The 20,283-nt window shown below is 36.9% G+C and overlaps 2 protein-coding genes across 2 annotated transcripts in view; one reads left to right on the top strand and one right to left on the bottom strand.

The window, feature by feature from the left end:
- LOC148952607 (ubiquitin-conjugating enzyme E2-17 kDa-like) overlaps window positions 1-7,484 on the top strand; it is a 90,023-nt gene extending 82,539 nt beyond the window's left edge. The window contains exons 6-7 of the mRNA XM_089089983.1: window positions 1,132-1,237; window positions 6,302-7,484. Coding sequence (XP_088946109.1) covers window positions 1,132-1,237; window positions 6,302-6,441 — 246 coding nt within the window. The 3' untranslated portion in view covers window positions 6,442-7,484. The remainder of the gene's footprint in view (window positions 1-1,131; window positions 1,238-6,301) is intronic.
- A 2,563-nt stretch (window positions 7,485-10,047) lies between these two features.
- LOC148952606 (protein CFDP2-like) lies at window positions 10,048-19,990 on the bottom strand. The gene is made up of 2 exons (XM_089089233.1): window positions 18,920-19,990; window positions 10,048-10,185 (listed from the first exon to the last, which is right to left on the bottom strand). The coding sequence occupies exons 1-2, from the start codon at window positions 19,988-19,990 to the stop codon at window positions 10,048-10,050; spliced, it is 1,209 nt and encodes a 402-aa protein (XP_088945359.1).
- Window positions 19,991-20,283: the final 293 nt, after the last annotated feature.

Below are 20,283 nucleotides of genomic sequence, written 5' to 3'. Positions count from 1 at the left end.
TCAAATTAATCTTTTAAAATATTTATTGTTCAGCTGTTGAAATTATTTTATTATACCAATAAAATGATATCCTAATGCGTAAAATGTCAATAGTTGCCCTAATAATCATCTCGTAAAGCTTTCGGAAAGGTATGAAATTCACTTGGATTTAGGGAACATAATTTTTGTAATTTCCTTGGTAATTTTTAAATTACCAACTTGGTAATTTACATTTAGACTTGATAATGTAGATTTACATTAGTTTGTAAACCTGGTAACTTGGCAATTTTATATTTGGTAATTTCCTATAAATGGTTTCCTTTTGTCCCTTATTTCACTCGCAAAGACGGTCAAATATGCGGCCATTTACTATCTAAGAATCCGTAAAAATTCATATTCAGCGCTCCAAATTTTGTTAGTTTTAACGTTTAGCTTCAGACCTCTTCTGTGATTAGCTATATTAGTTGACATGACTGAAATTGAATTTAGTGAAATTTTGGTGAATAGATGTTTAATTATTAGTGAATAGATAGTTTATAATGCTATCACTAAAAAAAAGATAGTTTTAAGTATTAGCAGTTTTAGCTTTTTATGTTGGCTAAATGCAGAAGTTGTGGTCATTTGAATAAATCTCTATGTTGACCATTTTCTTTAATTTGTACTAGCATAAATAAATGAAAAAAAATCATTTTACTCTTTTTAGCTGTTAGTAATTTTGCAGTTAATGTCTCTCCCTCCCCACTTCATATTAACGATTTTCGCCTGTAATGTAATAATACTTCATGTCGTATAAAATTAAATGAATGAATAATTGCAATACTATATTTTTATTTAAAAAAAGTTAATAATAAATAATAAAAATATATAGAATAATAAATGAAAAGTAGAATAAAGTAATAATTCATGTCGAAACCGTGCCTACATCTCCACCAAACAACCAATTGGCCTTTAATTATATGTAAACAAATATTTGATCCGCTTTGAAGATTTGACCTACATTGACAGAGTTTAATAAGTACGCTTTCACAGAATATATTTTTTTTTTAACATTTCCTCTCCCTCAGCCATTCCTTTTGTTCCTTTTAGTATTCAGTTTTAATACTTTTTTTTATCCTTTTATAGTTTTAATTATAATTAGAATGCTCTTTTTAGGTTGCTTTTACTACAAAAATCTATCATCCGAACATTAACAGCAATGGTAGCATCTGTTTGGATATTCTTCGTACACAGTGGTCACCAGCTTTAACTATTTCAAAAGGTTATTCTTTTATTTCTCTTTCACTTTGTTTGTTCCATTTTTTATCAAGATTTATGATGCCATCATTTACTTGCTAATATGCTGCTAGTTTTGTTAATTATGTAATGACCAGTTACATGCTTGTCCCGAAAAAATAAGAATTCTAGAGACAACCTTGCTTCATAGAATTAGGGACGGCCAACAGACTTACCTATCAAACAGCTCGTTGTAACAAGCTTTTACCATGTCTGTAGAAGTGAGGTGAGAAATATCATGGCCCACTTAGATTTAATTCGTATTGGTAATTATCTTCCTCGCCATTATCAGTGGATACTCAACTTTTACAATTAATTAATAAAAAAAAAAGAAACTTTCTGTAAAAGAAATTTTTCAAAGAAAAGTATAGGCCATATTAAACCTAAGATCAACAGAAATAAATTCCTGTTGTAATTCAAACTCAAAACAACCAGAAATTACTATTCAAGAATAAATGAAACCCAAAACGAACAGAAATTTAATAAACAATCATAGCAAGCAAACATACAACAGGTATTAATATAAACGAATAAATAAATCATAAAACGATTAAAGTATAAATTGAATTTGCAAATCAAGCTTAAAATGAAAATAAAATCACTACGAACAAGAGTTAAACTGAATGTTTTGAATGTTTTTTCACATGTTTTTTCACAAAGAGTTGAATGTTTTTTCACATTTCTTTGTAATGCAATCATTCGCTAGTCAAACAGTTAGTGGTAACGAAAAACGAAACTCTAGAAAACGGGACTTTGATGCCAATAGATACATCAAAAGAATCACATTTAATGCTGATTTCCAATATATAAGTTTCATCAAGTTTAGTCCTACCCATCAAAAGTTACGCGCCTGAGAAAATCTGGCTGATTTTTGAAAAAAGGGATAAAGACCCCCTAAAAGCTATAGAACCTTAATGAAAATCACACCATCAGAATCAGCGTATCAGAGAACCCTACTATAGAGGTTTCAAGCTCCTATCTACAAAAATGTGGAATTTTGCATTTTTTGCCAGAAGAAAGATCATGGATGCGTGTTTATTTTTTTTGTTTTGTTTTTTTCAGGGATGATCGTATCGACCCAGTGGTCCTAGAATATCGTGGGAGGGCTCATTGGAACGAAAATTAGAAGTTTTAGTGCCCCTTTTTAAGTGACCAAAAAAAATGGAGGGCAACTAGGCTCCCTCCCACGCTCATTTTTTCCCAAAGTCACCCGATCAAAATTTTGAGATAACCATTTTGTTCAACATGGTCGAAAATATGCAAACTATGTCTCTTAGGATGACTTAATCCCCCGAAGTCCCTGGGGGGAGGGCTGAAAGTTATGAACTTTACCCGATGTTAACATATAGTATTGGTTTTGGGGAAGTATACAGACGTTTTCAAAGGGGGGATTTTTTCTGGTAGTGGGGGGGGTTGGGGTTTATGTGGGAGGATCTTTCCATGGGGGAAGGGACATTGCTATGAAGGGGGCACCGGATTTCGTAGCATTATTTTAAAAAAAGATCAGAAATTATATTTTAAAAAATACAAGATTTTCAACTGAAAGTAAGGAGCAACATCAAAACTTAAGATGAATAAAAAATATTACTTAAATGATTGGGTTCACCCCCTAGTCAATACCTCGTTCTTTAAGCCAAAGATTTTTTATTACTTTCATAAGAGCTATTTATTCTAATTAACGGCCTTTGTTTTTAAGGGGTCGTTTTTAAAGAATTAAAGAATAGGAACAAAATTCGAACTTTAGCGTAAAGAGCAAGGTATTGACTAGGGGGGGGGGACCCCTAACATACGTATTAAAAATATATGAATATTGAAGTTCGTTACGTAAGTTAATTCGTAAGTTACGTATATTTATTATTAATAAAAAGGTTCATAAATAGAATTAAACGACTTTCGAGAAAGTCATTTAACCAAATAAAAGTAAAATTAATATGCAAATTTTTTTTTAATTATTCATGTAGGGTAAGCCAAAATCAAAACCTGTATTAATTAAAAAACGTTCAAAAATTAAATAAAAAAAAAAAAAGTTTTTTTAACTGAAAGCAAGGAGCGACGTTACAACTTAAAACGAACAGAAATTAATCCGTTTATGAAAGGGGCTGTCACCTCCTCAACGCCTCGCTCTTTACGCTAAAGTTTGACTTTCTCACAAATCTATTTTTTTAAATAATAAAAAACTTTGAGGAGGCGTTGAGGAGGGGACAGCCCCTTTCATATACAGAATAATTTCTGTTCGTTTTAAGTTTTAACTAGCCCCCCCCCCCACGCCCATCATTCCCCCAAACACATCCAGTCAAAATTTTGAGATAGCCATTTTGTTCAGCATAGTTGATTTCAAGATAGAAAATATGTTTCTGAGGAGGACACTCCCCCACAACCCTCAGGGCAAGGGTTTTATGTTATGCCGTGGGGCCGTATAAAATTTTTATAGAAGGCGTTGTCGTAGAAACTTCAAAACAGGCTAATTCGATTGGAAATTCGAAGGGCTAGTACCCTTTTTAATAGTCGAAAGTGATTTCCAAAAAAAATCCAATCAAAATTTTGAGATATCCATTTTGTTAAACGTAGTTGAGTGTTCTGTAAATTAGGCCTTTTAGGATTATAACCCCCTCAGAGCCCTCAGTGCAAGGGCTGTAAGTTATGCCCTAGGGGCATATAAGGTCTGTATAGAAAGTTGTTGTATAAATCATAGGCAGCACGATCGCGCTGCCTAAGTAAAGAATGGGGACACTCGAAAACGAGACAAGAGGACTAAGTAAAGAGAAAGACACTCCCCCACAACCCTCAGGGCAAGGGTTTTAAGTTATGCCCTGGGGCATATAAGAACGATGTTGGCACAATGTATTATTTATTAATTTTTTCCTTTAGAGCAGGGCACTTCGTATCGAAGAAGTTGTCGTAGAAACTTCAAAAAGCGCTCATTCAATTGGAAATTGGAGTGGCTTGTAACCTTTTTAATAGTCGAAAGTGATTGGAAGGTGATCAGCATCCCCCTCACGCCCACCATTTCCCCAACACATCCAATAAAAATTTTGAGATAGCCATGTTGTTAAACGTAGTTGAAAGTTCTGGAAATTCAGTCTTAGAGGATGACAACCACCCTAATAGACCTTAGGGTAAGGGTTGTAATTTATGCCCTGGGGGTATATAAGGTGTTTATAGAAATCGTTGTTATTTCCAAAAGGGGCTCATTCGATTGGAAATAGAAAGCTCTAGTGCCCTTTTTAATTGTTGAAAGTGATTGGGAGGCTTGAAATTTTTATAGTAAAGATCGAAGTGGGCATAATGTATTATTTTTTGTTGTTGTTGTTTAGACCAGGGCACTTCATATCGAAGGAGTTGTCGTGGAAACTTCGAAAAGGGCTAATTCGATTGAAAATAGAAAGGGCTGATGCCCTTTTTAATAGTCGAAAGTGATTTGAGGGCAACTAATCCCCCTTCCACTACCACCCACCCCCCCCAAACCAACCAATTCTGGGCTTAAAAATTAAACAAAACAAAATATCGTAAGTGTATCCAAGCTATCAAAGAAAGTAAACAGATTTTTGTTTTGCGAATGGTATCAATTTTTCCATTTCAGGTCAACTAGATGAGGTATGAAACTAAATTAAACAATACTATTTGTGTCCAGATCGGTAAATAAATGAAACCCAAAACGAACAGAAATTACAATAATTAACCGAGTAAAACTCAAAACGAGCAGAAATTAACATAAGTTGGGCGCAAAACCCCTATGCCTTCCCAAGGCCAGAACAAAATTTGCACTTTTTGAAGTGCACTTATTTGCATTTTGTTGAAAGTTCTGGAAATTTTATCTTTTAGGAGGATAACCCCCTCAGAGCCCTCAGTGCAAGGATTGTAAGTTATGCCCTGGGGCATATAAAGTTTTATTGAAAGCGTTGTCTTAAAACATAATTTGCACTTTACTGAAAAAAATACAAATGAATGTGCATTGTCAGTTTAATACATATATACTGATATTTAGTAATCAAAATGTTAGTATTATTTGATTTATTAAAGATATTAAAGTGAAAACATTTATATTTTTTTTCTGGCCTTGGGAATTATGCAGTTTACTGAAAAAATATAAATGTTTTTACTTTTGTAACTTTAATAAATCAAATAATATTAACATTTTGATTACTAAATATCAGTATATGTATATTAAACTGACAATGCAGAGTCATTTGTACTTTTTCGGTAAAGTGCAAATTATGTTCTGACCTTGGGAAGGCATGGGAATTTCACCCACTACTTATGTTAAATTCGGCTTGACATGAGTATGGCTCTGTTATTTATTGTATTTGCTCTGCCTTTTAGGATTAATTTATTTATTAATGCTGAGATGCGATGGCTCCACGCCTGGCAGATTATTTTAGTTTAGTTTTGCTCATTTTTTGCTGAATAGAGTTCTTTGCTTATCTTTGAAAAAGATATTTTGTGGAAAAAGTTTTTTTTAATTAATAACAAAAAAAGGATTGGCTGTGGATAACTGATAAGTGAATTTTTTTTTTTAAGTGTTATTGTCAATCTGTTCACTACTTTGTGACCCCCAATCCACACGGGATTTGATACCGACCAACATGTTTCTACGAGAATTTAGTAATGAGCTCTTGGCGGTCAAAGTACCGTGCGATGTCCAAATACTTAATAGTTACCACGCATTACCAAACATAATTTGGAGGAAAGTGGAATTTCTTGTACAAGGGTTATACAGGCTAGAAAATGTATTTCCCCTTAAAAGTCTGTCTTTCAGGAGATTTACTAAAGGATTGGTACAGGGGAAGAGACCTACCACCTTAATCGCTTATTTTTAAATCTTAAAGTAAAAGAAAATCAGACTCAGATCGATTAATGGAAATTTTATTTTTTCTTTCCAAGACTTAAACAGGTATAACTTTGTTTACAAGTTTATACCTATTGTAACTTTGTTACAATAAGTGTAACTTTGTGCAATTTCCTAAGCCTTAGAATAGGCTATGGAACGAGTAAATAGGAACTTAGAAACACTTTCCAAGGGAAATAACTTATTCTTGATTTCCTTTTTCAGTGCTGTTGTCAATCTGTTCACTACTTTGCGACCCCAATCCAGACGATCCATTAATGCCAGAAATAGCCAGAATGTACAAAACCAATCGTGAGAGGTATAACGAACTAGCCAAAGATTGGACTAGGAAATATGCTATGTGATAAGGACTTAAAACCTCTTCATTCTGCCAGTATAAACAGGGCTTTCGCTTTTAATCTTTCAATATCCCTAAATTTTAGGCTCTTCGGAATAGGATCTACATCACACATATATGAATTTTTTAATTGTCAGCCGGGGGGGGGGGGTAATAACAAAACAGCAGACTTTACTTTGTAATTTGAATACGAAATGCTTAGAACGTCAGGAAAAATGATTTCGGAGGGGGGCTAGACCCCCTATGTATGTCCTTGATATACATAATATTGAGCTTTGCCTAGGCTTATTTTTGAGCGGGTATTTTCTGGAATCAAATAGTTATTTTGTTTGTGTGTTTGATAAGTATGCAAACTCAAAACCTGCCTGCTTAGTTAAGGCTCTTAGAATCGCTTGCAACTCTTTATGTCTTTTTGGTCTGCTGCAAAACTTAGCTGTTAATGAAAAATGAGCTGTTATTCGCTTGATCAACAGAAAAAAGATAATGTTTATTTAGAGATTTTGACTTAGTCCATCCGAGTAATCCTTAAGTTCCGAATAAGTCTGTCCCCAGAGAAATTTTTGCACAAGCGTGCCGACTTCTGGCCTTAATAAGTCAACCATGAGCTGAATAATCAAACGACCACTTATCAAACACCATTAAGTAATTTCTTGAGTTTATCGTCATGTAAAAAATAGATTATAGACGCAGTTGTCTTTCTATAGAATATTTTATCTGAATGTGAAGGTCTGTTCTATTGGAGACTATTTTGGAGGGGAAATCTTCTTACCTCTCGGTCAGATCCCAGAGGTGTCTCGTATAAAAAATTTTATACGACCAAAAAATTTTTGGTTTTTCTCTGATTTTAATTAATTACCTGAATCCTCGTGAAATAACGATCTTATCCCCACAAAGTTCAGTTTTACTCCAGAGTAACTTCTCATATAGGGATAATAGGGATTTATGCTTAATGTGGAAGTCCTGAATATAAAGGACTAGTAATGTTTTATAATATCGTGTACACTTTGTAACCTTTAGCTTTAATTACATAAGAGAATTTTTTGTTTTGTTTTTCCTTCTTCTTTTTTCTTTTCGGCAGGGTCTACTTCTGCGACATCAGAGATAATAAAACAGACACATATCTTGGCAGGGATGGGACGCAATTAAACCAACACAAAAAAATAGGCGAACGAAATAAAAAAATATACGAAATTATACAATAAAGAGAAGGGCGTATAATTTGTGGGTTATGAAACACTTGATAACCCACAGATGTTTAAAATTATTCTCACCTGCAAAGCCCATGAACTTTACGAAATTAATTGTATAATTTCGTACAAATATACGAAATTATACAATAAAACTTCACGTATGTTTGAATTTTGGTAGAGCGGCTAAAAGCACTAACCAGAAAAAAAAAAGAATATAGCAGGTGAATTATCAGAAAATTATCACAAAACCTTATTCAAACTTATTGACCTAATCAATAGTACTGCATTGGCAAATTATGGTACAGAGTGTGAAAGGGATTCCGGAAGACCCCGATAAAGTTTAGTATGCTCCCTATTTGAGAAGAAAAAATTAGTAGCAGTCTGAATCTGAAGTTGATCATTTATAAACTAAAGAAATAGAGAAGGGCTCCGCAGATGTTATTAAACACTCTCGTAACATGTGCTGTTCGTTTGAGCTGTGCAAAGCGAGTGTCATGATTTGCTCCGGCTAATATTTCAACAGATCAGTGGGTGTGGTATTATGCGCAGGTTTTTGGGGTAAAAGACCCTACAGTGTCCTGTGTATCCTCCCCTCTCCCTTTGCGGAAATGCGTACCCCATGCCCTGATTCAAATATGAAAATAATCGTGTAATTTTTCCGGATGTAGTTGTTTTTTAAACAAAGGTGCAAAGGGGAAGGTATTTTTTAAACTCTAGGGGTCAATCCTCCCCATCCAATCGGCATCCCTAAAAAAGTGCAGAGGCTGGAAGATCTTATTCTTCTTCTAGGTTGCTCATTGAAATTGCCTTGGAGTTCTACAAATGGCAAAAATAGAACAAAACCCAAAATAAAAATTTCTACCTCTGTAAAATGACCTATATAGAAATAAAGAGTCCTAAGATATATTATGGAATAGCTTATCTTGTATACAAAAATCATAATTTTAGTGATATCCGCTTGTTCTCTTCTTTGCCTTGTTTGTCAATAACAAAAGATTTACTTACTTTTTCGTTGATCAGGCACCGTTTTAAGTTTGAATCATTATAGGACTTCGTTTCTACTCTTCTCAAGTTTAATACCAGAGGATCGAGCTTCGCTCGGTAAAGCAAATTTTAGACACAAAACCAGTGTCTGATGTGATCCCCCTATTATTGAAAACCGTCTCGCGGAAACGCAATCCCCCCATATCCTGATTCACACAAGAAAAGAACATTTTTGTGTATTGTTCTAGATTTGGTTGTGTTGACATTCATTTTAGTTTTGCCCACTCGGTTCGTGAATCGGTGGCCCCGAACTGTGGCCCGTGAATTAGTGGCCCCGAAAAAAAAACTGGGTTTACTAAAAATCCAGTCCAACGTAATAATACTTCTAGCTGAAGATCTTGCTAAAGTCCCTTTCAAAGTTTAAGTGGCCTGTTCTCTCGACCTTGATTAATGCGATGCAAAAATTAACTGAGATCGGAGCCTTTGATAATAGTAATGCGGGGAATCGTTTTGACAAACCTTTGCTCTTGCGTCAAAGTTTATTTGACTGATTTTTTCAGTTGATATCTAAATCTGTAATTCAGAGAAATTAAGAAAGATATATTAAGGGCAGGGAGGGGGTCCTAAAGTCGTGACCTATCTAGATTTTTTTTTTTAGACCAGAAAATGTTGGTGTGCCAATCCCCCCCCCCTTGAAAAAAAATTGAGCCGTTTTTGAGAAAATATATATAGCCTACATACATCCATACACAATTATTGCTCGTTTAAAGCTGCAAGATGTATATTGATACCTATTCCATTCTTAAATCATTTTGCACGAGGCTCGTCACAACAGAACCATTGCTCTAGTTAACGTCCTATGACAGTGCTTACTACCCATAGTTAGCTATTTGAATGAATTTTTTTCCGAGGTTGCTAGTAAAATGTAATATTCAATACAAGCAATTGGTATTACAAGAATTAGGGTTGAAGAGTTGTGCCTCATCTACTGAGTAGAATAATTTCTGGAGTAGAATATTTTGTTTCCCTTTTAACATTTGTAGTGTGAAGAGACTTTGGAATGGATTTCGTCGAAATCACGCCACTGCACATCCTGTAGTTAACTCCGTTTATATTATAATGGCAAACGACGAAATAGGTTACAAGGTCATTAGCGTTTTCCTGGACTTAACCAAAGCATTCCACGCAATCAGTCACAACAACCTCCGGGCCAAGGCAAGGCTCAATATAAGCCCCAATTTGTTCAATTCATTAGCAAGTACCTTGACGAAGAATATTCAAGGTGTAACGAAACTGCAGCCGATAATTCAGCCTATACAGGCTTGTCGTAACTGTATCTTTGCGCCACAAGGCTTGTAATCGGTTTGCTTAAGTTACACGGTGATCTGTAATGAGCGCTCGTGCGCCTCTGAAGTCTGAACCATATATTGCGAGTAAACCTAAATTTCAGTAATTTCTCCGTAACCTGCACGCATCAATCCAACCTTGGTGAGAGGACATGCTGGCAGCAGCATACCTACGGGAAGATTGACCGCTTCTTCTTGATGCCCTGGGTGCCTCGGGAGACACAGGCGGGTCTAAGGTAAGGTAAATCTAAATACCGAAATGTAGTGTCTTGGTAAATCTTGCATTCCTTAATCGAGATATAGCACCAAACAACATCAGGTGAGGACTCAAAATCATACCCTTAAAAACTGTCCTTTCTGTGCATTCCGTTCACTTGAATACCGTAACCATCATATTCATCAAATAAACGTCAGTGTAGGATATTAGGCAAAAATTACAACCATCAATTCAAAGACATAACGATAACTACCTAAATAAGCGTGTCTTGTATGATGCTCCATTAGAAATTGGAATGTTTCCCCAAATGAACACAAATCTGGATATTCAATTAAAAAATGGAAAATATTTTTTATCCAGCATTTAATTCATAACATATAGAGCGTTCTCCAGGTTTGACAAAAATTAATAATACTTAATATTAATAATATTTTTATTCCATGTGAGAGCGAATTAAGAGGTGGAACAATCGAAAATTAACTTTATATTACATTTGTTATGAATAAAGCATAGCATATATTAAATACATGACCTAACCTGACCTAGGTACTTTTTTTTCCTAAACCCCAAAAATTTAAATATTATAAACGCAATGACAAACCACGGTTTGCAATCCAATTCCCTATTGAAAGAAACCCGTTTGACTAGTTTCTTAAGCATCATCCATATATAATATATAGCGTGGGTTCCAGCTAATTGACAACTAGCATCGTTAGTACATTAACATCCGCCCAATCATTATCAAATTAGGAAAAATGGATTAAATGACTGATCTAATAAGAGTTAATTAGTATTAAGGCATCAAGATTTTTTTTTCAGTTTTTACTCCTTGAAGTTATTCATATTTTAATAATAAAATATAATGTGTATTAAGGCATTAGTTAATAAATTATTCCAAGTACTAGTTAATTCGCATTAAATCGGAAGTCATTATGATTTAAATTACAATTTCCACCTGGAACACACTCCTAGTTTATTTTTAGGGAAATAATGCAACACGAAAGTTTTTGGCTCTCCTGAAAAGTTTGGAAAATAGCGCATGTGCTCTTATTGACACCGCTGATTTACCATGACCACCATTATTCCCGCCCCTACTTTTAAAACCAAGACTACTCCAACGACAAATTTGGCTTTAGCCACTATTCATCCCAAGTATATTGTTAGAACGACTGCTCACACCGTGACTCAACTCCCATAACTGTCCTTACTGAAACTACCACTGCTGTTCACATCCCGACTACCTCTGTAGTCACTATTCCCCATGCGGCATCTCTCACCGCGAATATTCGTACGATTACTATTCTTACCGCAATTACTTTTACTAAAACTATTACTAACAGTTTTCTACTATTAATTAACATTAGGTACTATTATCAATGTAGCTTGTTATACAATGACTACGTCAATTCAAAAACGAAGGAAAAGTGAAGTAAAACTAACATTTCCATTAAAAGCAAAGAATGAATCAGACCGTTCATGCCAGTGAATGAAAGTAGTTCCACAGCATGCCTTGCTGTACGAAGGTAACTCCGTGATTATGGCTGAAGCCCAGACAAAGTTCTTGTCTAGATCCAATGATGCCAAAGCCCTTGTAGATGCAGCAACATACCCTAACATCATGTATTTTCCCTCTTCGCTCAAAAATCACACATTTCTAAGCCACTACTGTCGACAGATATCAAAACTCTTGATTGGCTCTTGCTGAAATATTGGTTTTATTGCAATGGCAAGTAAGTATTTATATGTTATAGTATTAGAGTACTCATGTTGGTTTATGACCCGTTGTAAACACAGTAACAAACGAAGCATAAGAGCGAAAAACAAGAAAAGAGAAAGACGGAAAACGACAAATAAAACAAAATTCATAACATAAGCACGCAAGCACAATAATTACACAACCAAAAACGCAATATATGTACTGTTTTAAAAGGGCATGCCATAGGCAGGGGCGTCCCGAGGGGGTGGGGCAGCCCCTCCCCCAACTTTTTTGGCATTCGGTAAAATTTTCACCTAAGGCAAAAATTTCGGCTGAAAATTTGCGAAATTCCTGAGTTCTGAAGAAAATTCGGCATAAATCAGCTAGCGATTCGGTAAAATTTACGAAGATCTCCCTCCCCCAATAAAATGGTCCTCAGGACGCCCCTGGCCATGGTTGTCCACTGATTCTGTTATTATATGCTTCAATGCATCTGCGGAAGGCACTATTAGGGACTATAATACCGTATCTCCTATTGGCCCAAGAATTACTTGCCCAAGGTGGGAGGCCGAGGAGATACTTAGCGTACCGGTAGTAAGCTCACCAGGGGCGTCATTTCGGAGGGGCTGGCTGGGGCTATAGCCCTCTTCTGATTTTAGGCGGGGCCCCAAATCAGTAGTCACAATTATATTGATTTGATCTTAAGTGTGAAAAAATTTTGTTGTCAATTAAAATAAATCTGTTTCTAATAGAGCTGTACTTCACAACAATCTATTGTGAGCTTCATTCCTGAATATATTTATTTATTATTCCTATTTCATGACACATTTTTATTGTCTTGTTGCAAAAGCCATAGTGCCCGACTTTCATCACAATAAAACAAGGCGACCCAGAACCTATAGCAAATTATAAATGTCAGTTACGTGATTCTGGAGCAGTGATCCCCTCTATATATGTTTATTATGTACTCTTTATTTCTTTGAGTGTGTTCTTGAATCTGTTCTAAATTGTATTGATTTCTCTTGAAATATAGCTTCTTGAACTTTGAGAGAATCAAAGTGAGAACGTCAGACCAGTTATTTTTTTATGATTTCAGGAAAGATAAGAAATAAATTTATTATATAAAAGAACAATTAAAAGATTCGATCCATACCCATACCCAAGATTATAACAAAATGAAATTATGGAAAAAGTACAATATTTGTTAAAAGGACAGTTAAAAAGAAATTTTACCAAAAATTTAAGACCAATATTTCTACTTCACAATTGAAAGGCATTATCAATGGAGGGGGGCGGGGGGGGGGACTTGGCTTGAACCAACTTATAAAAAAAGGCAAGAAAAACATGAAAAAAAAAAAACAAATAATAGACCTACCAATTAGTGTCAATTCAAGAAAATTTTGTATGGGGGGGGGGGGTTGAATTTACTGTTTTGACATCCAGAAGGGGGGGGGGGAATTTGTTACTTTTTCGATTTTTCTATGAAAATATCAAGCCAGTGTCATGAGCAGCTACATTCAGGTATGCAAGCTGGTATTAAAGCAGTTGCACCGCATGCAATTTACATTCACCGCCGTGCTCATAGACTCAACCTTTTTGAAAGGCATTACAATTGGGTGATTGTATATAGAACTTGAGACAAATGGCATTTTTATTTTCCATTCTTCAAGAGCTGTATTGTTTCATTGTGAATTTCAATTTACACCACCAACTGTTTGTTAGTTCTCAGAAATCCGCTAGCATAACTGTTCCTCAGTTGAAGAAATTATCTACTACATGATTGGTATGCTGATATATATATATCGGTGAACAGAGTAATGAATAGATACAACTGTATCTTGACTGTTTCATCAATTACCAAAACATTCTTCAGAGATGGGCTCAGGTCCACGGACTCGCAACCAGTCTTCAGACATTGGAATTTATATATATACACTCCATCTAGCAGAATTGTTTTTTGCCACAATATCTCTGTTTGAGCAACTGCAGGTGGTAAACCTATTTTTCTCTAGAGCTCCTGGTCTTACTGCAGCTACGCGGGATAAAATTATTGACAATCGATTAAAAAAGCTTTTGATGTAACGTTTCATAAAGCAAAAGAATTTTCTCGTGAGTGTGGCCTCACTGACGACCTTTTGCAAAATTTTCAGAATTCTGGTCCCTCATGAAAAAGACCAAAACATGCACAGTAAGTAGCTTCCAACTTACCTAATTTTGTAACCGTGTCGACTTTGGGAAAAGAGACCATGTTGAAGTGAAAAGACAGATTGTGCTGTGAGTTTGAAAGCCGCTTCACGAATAGTCTTTCATTGTTAGAGTCAATCTCTGCATTAGATCTTGATCCGCCGCACTTTCTCAATGCGAGCTGACTAGCTAGTGTGGCAACACATTACAAAAAAGTTTGAATTGACATAACCCTGTTTATCTTGCAAACAGATCTTGTGAGAAGATATATCGACTCTAGCCAATAGGCCAAAAGATCTCCTAGAACTTCACAATTTAGTGAAGACAAAGTTAATAGCACATTCTGAAGTTTTGAAAATCATACAGATCTTCATTACTGTGCCTATCACAACGGCTTGTAATGAGAATCTTTTTTAAGTTAAGCCTGATTAAAACCTATTTAAGGTCAACAATGGGTGACGAAATGCTCAGTGATCTGATGTTGGTGTTTAGTAAAGAAAAATTGTGTGAAATAATTGGATTTTGTGGCTCTGGTTGGGTTTTTGGAAAAATGAGACCTCGTTGGTTCCCAGTTTTGCAATAAAACTGTGAACTACTTTCCAAACTTAAGTTCTCTGTATTTATTAAAACTTTTAAATTGCTTCTTATTATTATTAGTTGATTTTGGAAGAGGCCTGTGCTAACCACTGTGAAGGAACGTTGCTCTTAAACAACTGTGAGCTGGCCACTTTGGGGGCCCACAGAGGTTTCTTAGCCCCCCCCCCTTAATTGAGAATGAAATGGTGCCGCTGAAGATCACTGGAGTTGGTTTGTTTTCGTTGCTGGGAAAGTGCACCAGAAAGGCACGGCTCAATAGTAACCAAAACTCTAAAAAAAAACAGAATTTAGACATCAATAGATATATCAAAGGAATTGGCGTATTATGCTGGTTCCAAATATTTATGATTCATTAAGTTTAGCGTTGCCCATAAAAGGCTATGAACCTGAGAAAATTTCCCTTATTTTCGAAAAAGGAGAAAATACCCAATAAAAGTCAAAGAATATTAATGAAAATTACACCATCAGATTCAACGTATCAGAAACAACTAAGGTTATTAAGCTAGAATTTTCATAGAATGCTGAGGGGTGTATTGAACTCAACAAAAAGACAGTATTCGCATCCCGGTTGTCAAAAGGGCGAATTTGCAATATCTCAGAAAGGGCTTATGGCATTTACTGGAAACTCCAGGAATGTTGAAATAAATCAAGATACTACTTGCATCCAGGTTGCCAAAAGTATATATGTGAAATATCTAAAAAAAAAACGGCTAACATATTAAGTTTGAAGTTTAAGGGAACGAAGAGAAAGATGTTGAACTTAACCAAAAGACATCTGCGTCTAGATTGCCGGAATGAATTTTTACCATGCCACAACTAGCAAACGCTCAAGTCAAAGTAACAACTAGAAGCATTCGAAGAGCTGGAAAAAAAGAGAGGTAAGGATTTTCTTGACATATATCCATTTTCGTTCCTATGTAATCTTTTGAACGTTCCCCTAGGAAGATTCTTTCAAGTTGTCCATATTATCTCAAATTACTGCTGAATTAAAATTTTAATTCAAGGACAGATCCAAACCCTGATTTCTAATTGAAAAAAAAAATTATACAATAATTATATTGAATTCAAACAAAACTAAAACACAGACGACCTTGTGCAACTTAAGAATTTAAATTATAATCGGATATTTAAATTCTTAAGCTGAAGAGCATTCAGGTCTTGGAGCAATATTCATTATACTAACCCATAATCCCATAATAAAACATTGACAATCGAAAACGAACAGAAATTAATCTTTGTAAATTTTCTGAAAGAGAAGTCTTTCAAAGAGAAGCAGAGTCAATTTTAAACTTAGACCAGCAGAAATAAAGTTGTATAAGAATTCAAACTAAAACGATCAGAAATTACTATCAATGCATAAATGAAACCCACAGTTCGTGGTAACGAGCTGTAAGTAAGGAGCGACATGAATCAATAGTAACCAAAACTCTAAAAAACGGAATTTGATATCAATAGCCATATCAAAGGAATCGGCTTATTATGCTGATTCCAAACTTATAAGGTTCATTAAGTTTAGTACTGCCCATAAAAGGCTACGATCCTGAGAAAATTTCTCTGATTTTTGAAAAAGAGGAAAACATCCAATAAAAGTTAAAGAAATTAACTAGCCCCCTTCCGCACACCTTTTCCCCCAAAATCATTCCATCAAAAGTTTCTTAAGTTAAAACTTTAAGTTATAAACTTTGCCCACTGTTTACATGTAGTATTCGTTATTGGGAAGTATACTGACATTTTTTTTCGGGGGGGGGGGGGAGAGGGGGTGTTTGGGACGGGTTTCCGTGTGGAGAGAAATTTTCGGGGGTAAACTGTCCGTGGGAAAATTTACACTGAAGGAGATATGACAGAACTCCAATACGAAATTCTTTTTATTTGTCTTACTTTCCCTTTGCCTACTCAATTTTGCATATGGAGTAGTTTCTGGGGAAATTTTCAGCGAATTTTGTATTTCCGGGACAAAAATTTTTCTGAGTGATCGGAAAAACGATTGGAACTGAAAGTCTTTTTCAAATGAAAGTATGCTAAGGAGATTTTTAAGGGCTAAATCATTTTCATAAAATTTTACGGAGGGGAGGGGGAATTTTCAGCGAGGATGGAATTGTTAGGAACGAATTTTACGGGGGGATTTTTTTACGTAGGTGGAACTTTCCTTGGAAGAGTTTCCCATGAGGGGAGGGAATTTTTCATGGAGTTTGAGACAGATTTACCGGCATTTTTTCAAAAACAGTCAGAAATTAAATTAAAAAAAACAAGTTTTTTTAACTGAAAGTAAGGAGCAACATTAAAACTCATAACGAACAGATATTATTCCGTATATTTAGGGGTTGCCCCACTCCTTAATACCTTGCTCTTTACGCAAACGTTTGACTGTCTTTCCCATTTTTTTAAGAATGACTCCTGAAACACATGGGTCTTTTAATTAGGATATGACCTTACCTTAGACCTTAGATCCACCTGTGCCTCCAGAGGCACCCAGGGCATCAAGAAGGGGCCGCCAATCTTCCCGCCGGTTTGCTGTTGCAAGTATGTCCTCCCACTGAGGTTGGATTTATGCGTGTAGTATACGGAGATCTGTCTGGTACTTTTGACGTAGGGTGTTTCTGGGTCTGTCACTGTGGTGTTGACTCAATTGCTACCAATGGAATTCTGCATTAGGTAGCCGGAAATTATCCATACTAAGTACGTGGCCAAGGTATATCCATCGGTGGACTCTTATGATATGTGTCACAAGAGGCTGGCCAGTCTTGTCACGGATGGATCGGTTTGTTATTCTCTGCTGCCAACGGATGTTGAGAATTCTTCTGAGACATGTGTTTTCGAAAGCAAGTATTCTTCGCTCTTGTTCCTGGTTCAGGTGCCAGGTTTTGGCAGCGTAAAGCAGCACTGGCATAACATTGCTATTGAACAGTCGTAGCTTTATCCGTATAGAGAAGCTTTGGGACCGCCAAACTTTCCGTAATCTATTGATGGCCCCATTGGCTTGGCCGATTCTTGTGAGCACTTCTTTTGTGGTCGATCCGGTACTTTCTATTATGCTTCCCAAGTATTTGAAATGGACAACTTGCTCTATGTGTTGGTAGTGATGCTCCGCAAGTGATGCTCAGGGGTGAATCTGTGGTAGCCATGCATTTTGTTTTCTCATTATTTATTTTTAGGCCGACATGGCCGCCTCTCTCCCTCACTTTGTCAAGGAGTTCTTGGAGTCTTTGCTTGCATGATTCTAGGACGGCGATGTCGTCAGCGAAGTCTACATCACTGAGGCGCGTTTCTGGATTTATCTGGATTCCGTCTGTGCTTGTACTTCGTAGTATGTAATCAATGACAATTACAAAAAGTAGCGATGACAAGACGCAACCTTGCTTAACTCCTGACATAATGCGGAAGAAACGGGTTTGGCCATCTGGTGTCTTTACTCAGCACTCGCTATCTTCATAAAACGCAACAATCAGTGAAACTATCTTTTCAGGGATTCCGTAATGCAGTAGGGTTTTCCACAGACTTTGGCGGTCTACTGAGTCAAATGCCTTCTCAAAATCGATGAATATCATATAGATTTTGGAGCGCCATTCTCTGCTTTCTTCCGTCAGTAGCCGTAGGGTAAATATCAAGTCTGCATATAAACGGTTCGGTCTGAATCCATGTTGCTCGTCGCGAAGATGTCTTTCGAGCTGCGAGCTGATTCTCTGCAGTAAAATGTGCGTTAGCAATTTTCTAGGTATGGAAAGCATGCAGATTCCTCGCCAGTTGCCTGGGAAGGATGTGTCGCCTTTCTTGAAGATTCTCAGAAGCGTGCTGCGTTTCCAATCCGAAGGTATTTTGGCGGTCGTCCAGATTACTGCAAACAACGCTGTCCAGAACTTGAGGCAGGTCATGACTGTCACTTTGATCATTTCCGCGGTTATCCTGTCTTAGCCAGGCAACTTCCCATTTTTCAGCTTCTTTGCTGCTGCTATAATTTCAGTGGATGACGGCGGATCCGTGCTGATATCTAAGGAAAACAGTGTTGTTGCTGGGATCTCTGGGGGATCCTCTGGTGGAGGTCTATTTAACAGCTTCTCGAAGTGACTGGACCAAACTTCGTTTACGTCAGACTGCTGTGTTATCAGGATGCCCGCGGGATCTGTTACTGGTCCATGTTGAATAGAGGATTTCTTTCCAATAATCTCATTAGTGATTTTATAGACGGTTCTTGAATCACCTCTCTCCGCCGCCTCTTCTGCCTGCGCTGCTTTTCGCTCCAGGTTTCTCCGGTCTTTTCTGGCACTCTTTTTTACCTCTTGATCCGCGGCTCTGTATTCATCCTTTCTGAGGATCTGTTGGTCGGGGGTTTGTCTTTGGATAACTGATGCTTTTACTTTTTTCCTTGTCTCAATGAGTTCCCAAGTTTGGTCAGATAGCCACTGGTCTTTTGGGCTGTTGCGGTACCCAATGGTGGCTTTTGTGGCATTGTGAAAGCACAACTTTATTCTTTCCCAGTGTTGATTGCTATCAGCATCATCTGGTAAAGACAAGGCTTCAAATCTATTCCACATCTCCAGTTTAAAGGCTTGGTTTAATTCTCTTAACCTCAGTTTCTCCGAGTCAAAGACTGGGTTTAAGGGAGCCTTATTTGCTTTTCTATTTCTTTTCACTTTGAGGCGGATTTTTGCTGCCATCAGATTATGATCTGAGCCAACGTCAGCTCCTCTATATCCCCTTATATTAAGTAGGCTTGATCTCCACTTCCTGCTCCAAAGACAATGGTCAATCTGATTTCGGGTGTGGCCATCGGGAGATATCCAAGAATATTTGTGTACATCCCGATGAGAAAATAGGGTACCTCCGATTACTAGGTCGTTAAGGAGCGCGAAGTCGATAAGTAGTTCTCCGTTTTTGTTTCGCTGGCCCAGGCCATGCTCTCCAAGAACCTCAGGGGAAAACGATCGATCGTTCCCTACTTTCGCGTTAAAGTCTCCTAGAAAACATGCCGCGTCATGCCGTTGTATGTCGTTTGTCACGGAGTTGAGAGCTCTGTAAAATTCGTCTTTTGCTTCGTAGGTGGCATCATTGGTGGGTGCGTAGCATACTATTACTGACAGTTTCACATGCGCAACGATGAAGCGGGCTTTCAGGATTCTAGATGACACCGGTGTCCAAAGTAGTAGAGCTTTGGAAGTCTGTTTTGTCATCATTAGGGCTACTCCGTATTCACGATTTGGCAGCGATCCACTGTATATACTCGTTACATCTCCATCCAGTTTATTTGATCCAGATCCTAGCCATCGGACTTCTGACACAGCCAGAAGGTCAAGATGGTAATCTTCCAGTGCTCTTAGCACTTGTTCAGTATTGGAGTCTTGAGACATTGTGCGGACGTTCCAGAAACCAAATTTGAGGTGTTGTTTCGCATTCATAAATCTTGTCCGTGGGCATGCAGAGGTCGTCATCAAAAGGGGGTTCGAAAATCCGTGGCTCAGACTTGATGTTTCGGTTGCAGTTAGGATTTCCCCCGAGGGCAGGCCCTTGAGGTCCCGGGTGTGGGTCGCAAGCCCACAGCCCAACCCTCCCTCTTTATCCTGGCTTGGGACAGGCTGCATACGCAGGCGAGGTTAATACGCTTAGGATATGACGCTTTTTAAAAATGTTAAAAAAATTAGTG

The sequence above is a fragment of the Artemia sp. Qi Xiang Cuo genome, chromosome 5, assembly GCF_049724085.1.
Source record: "Artemia sp. Qi Xiang Cuo chromosome 5, ASM4972408v1, whole genome shotgun sequence".
Lineage (NCBI taxonomy): Eukaryota > Metazoa > Arthropoda > Branchiopoda > Anostraca > Artemiidae > Artemia > Artemia sp. Qi Xiang Cuo.
Note: the sequence above shows the minus strand (reverse complement) of the source record. Positions and strands in the feature narration are given on the sequence as shown.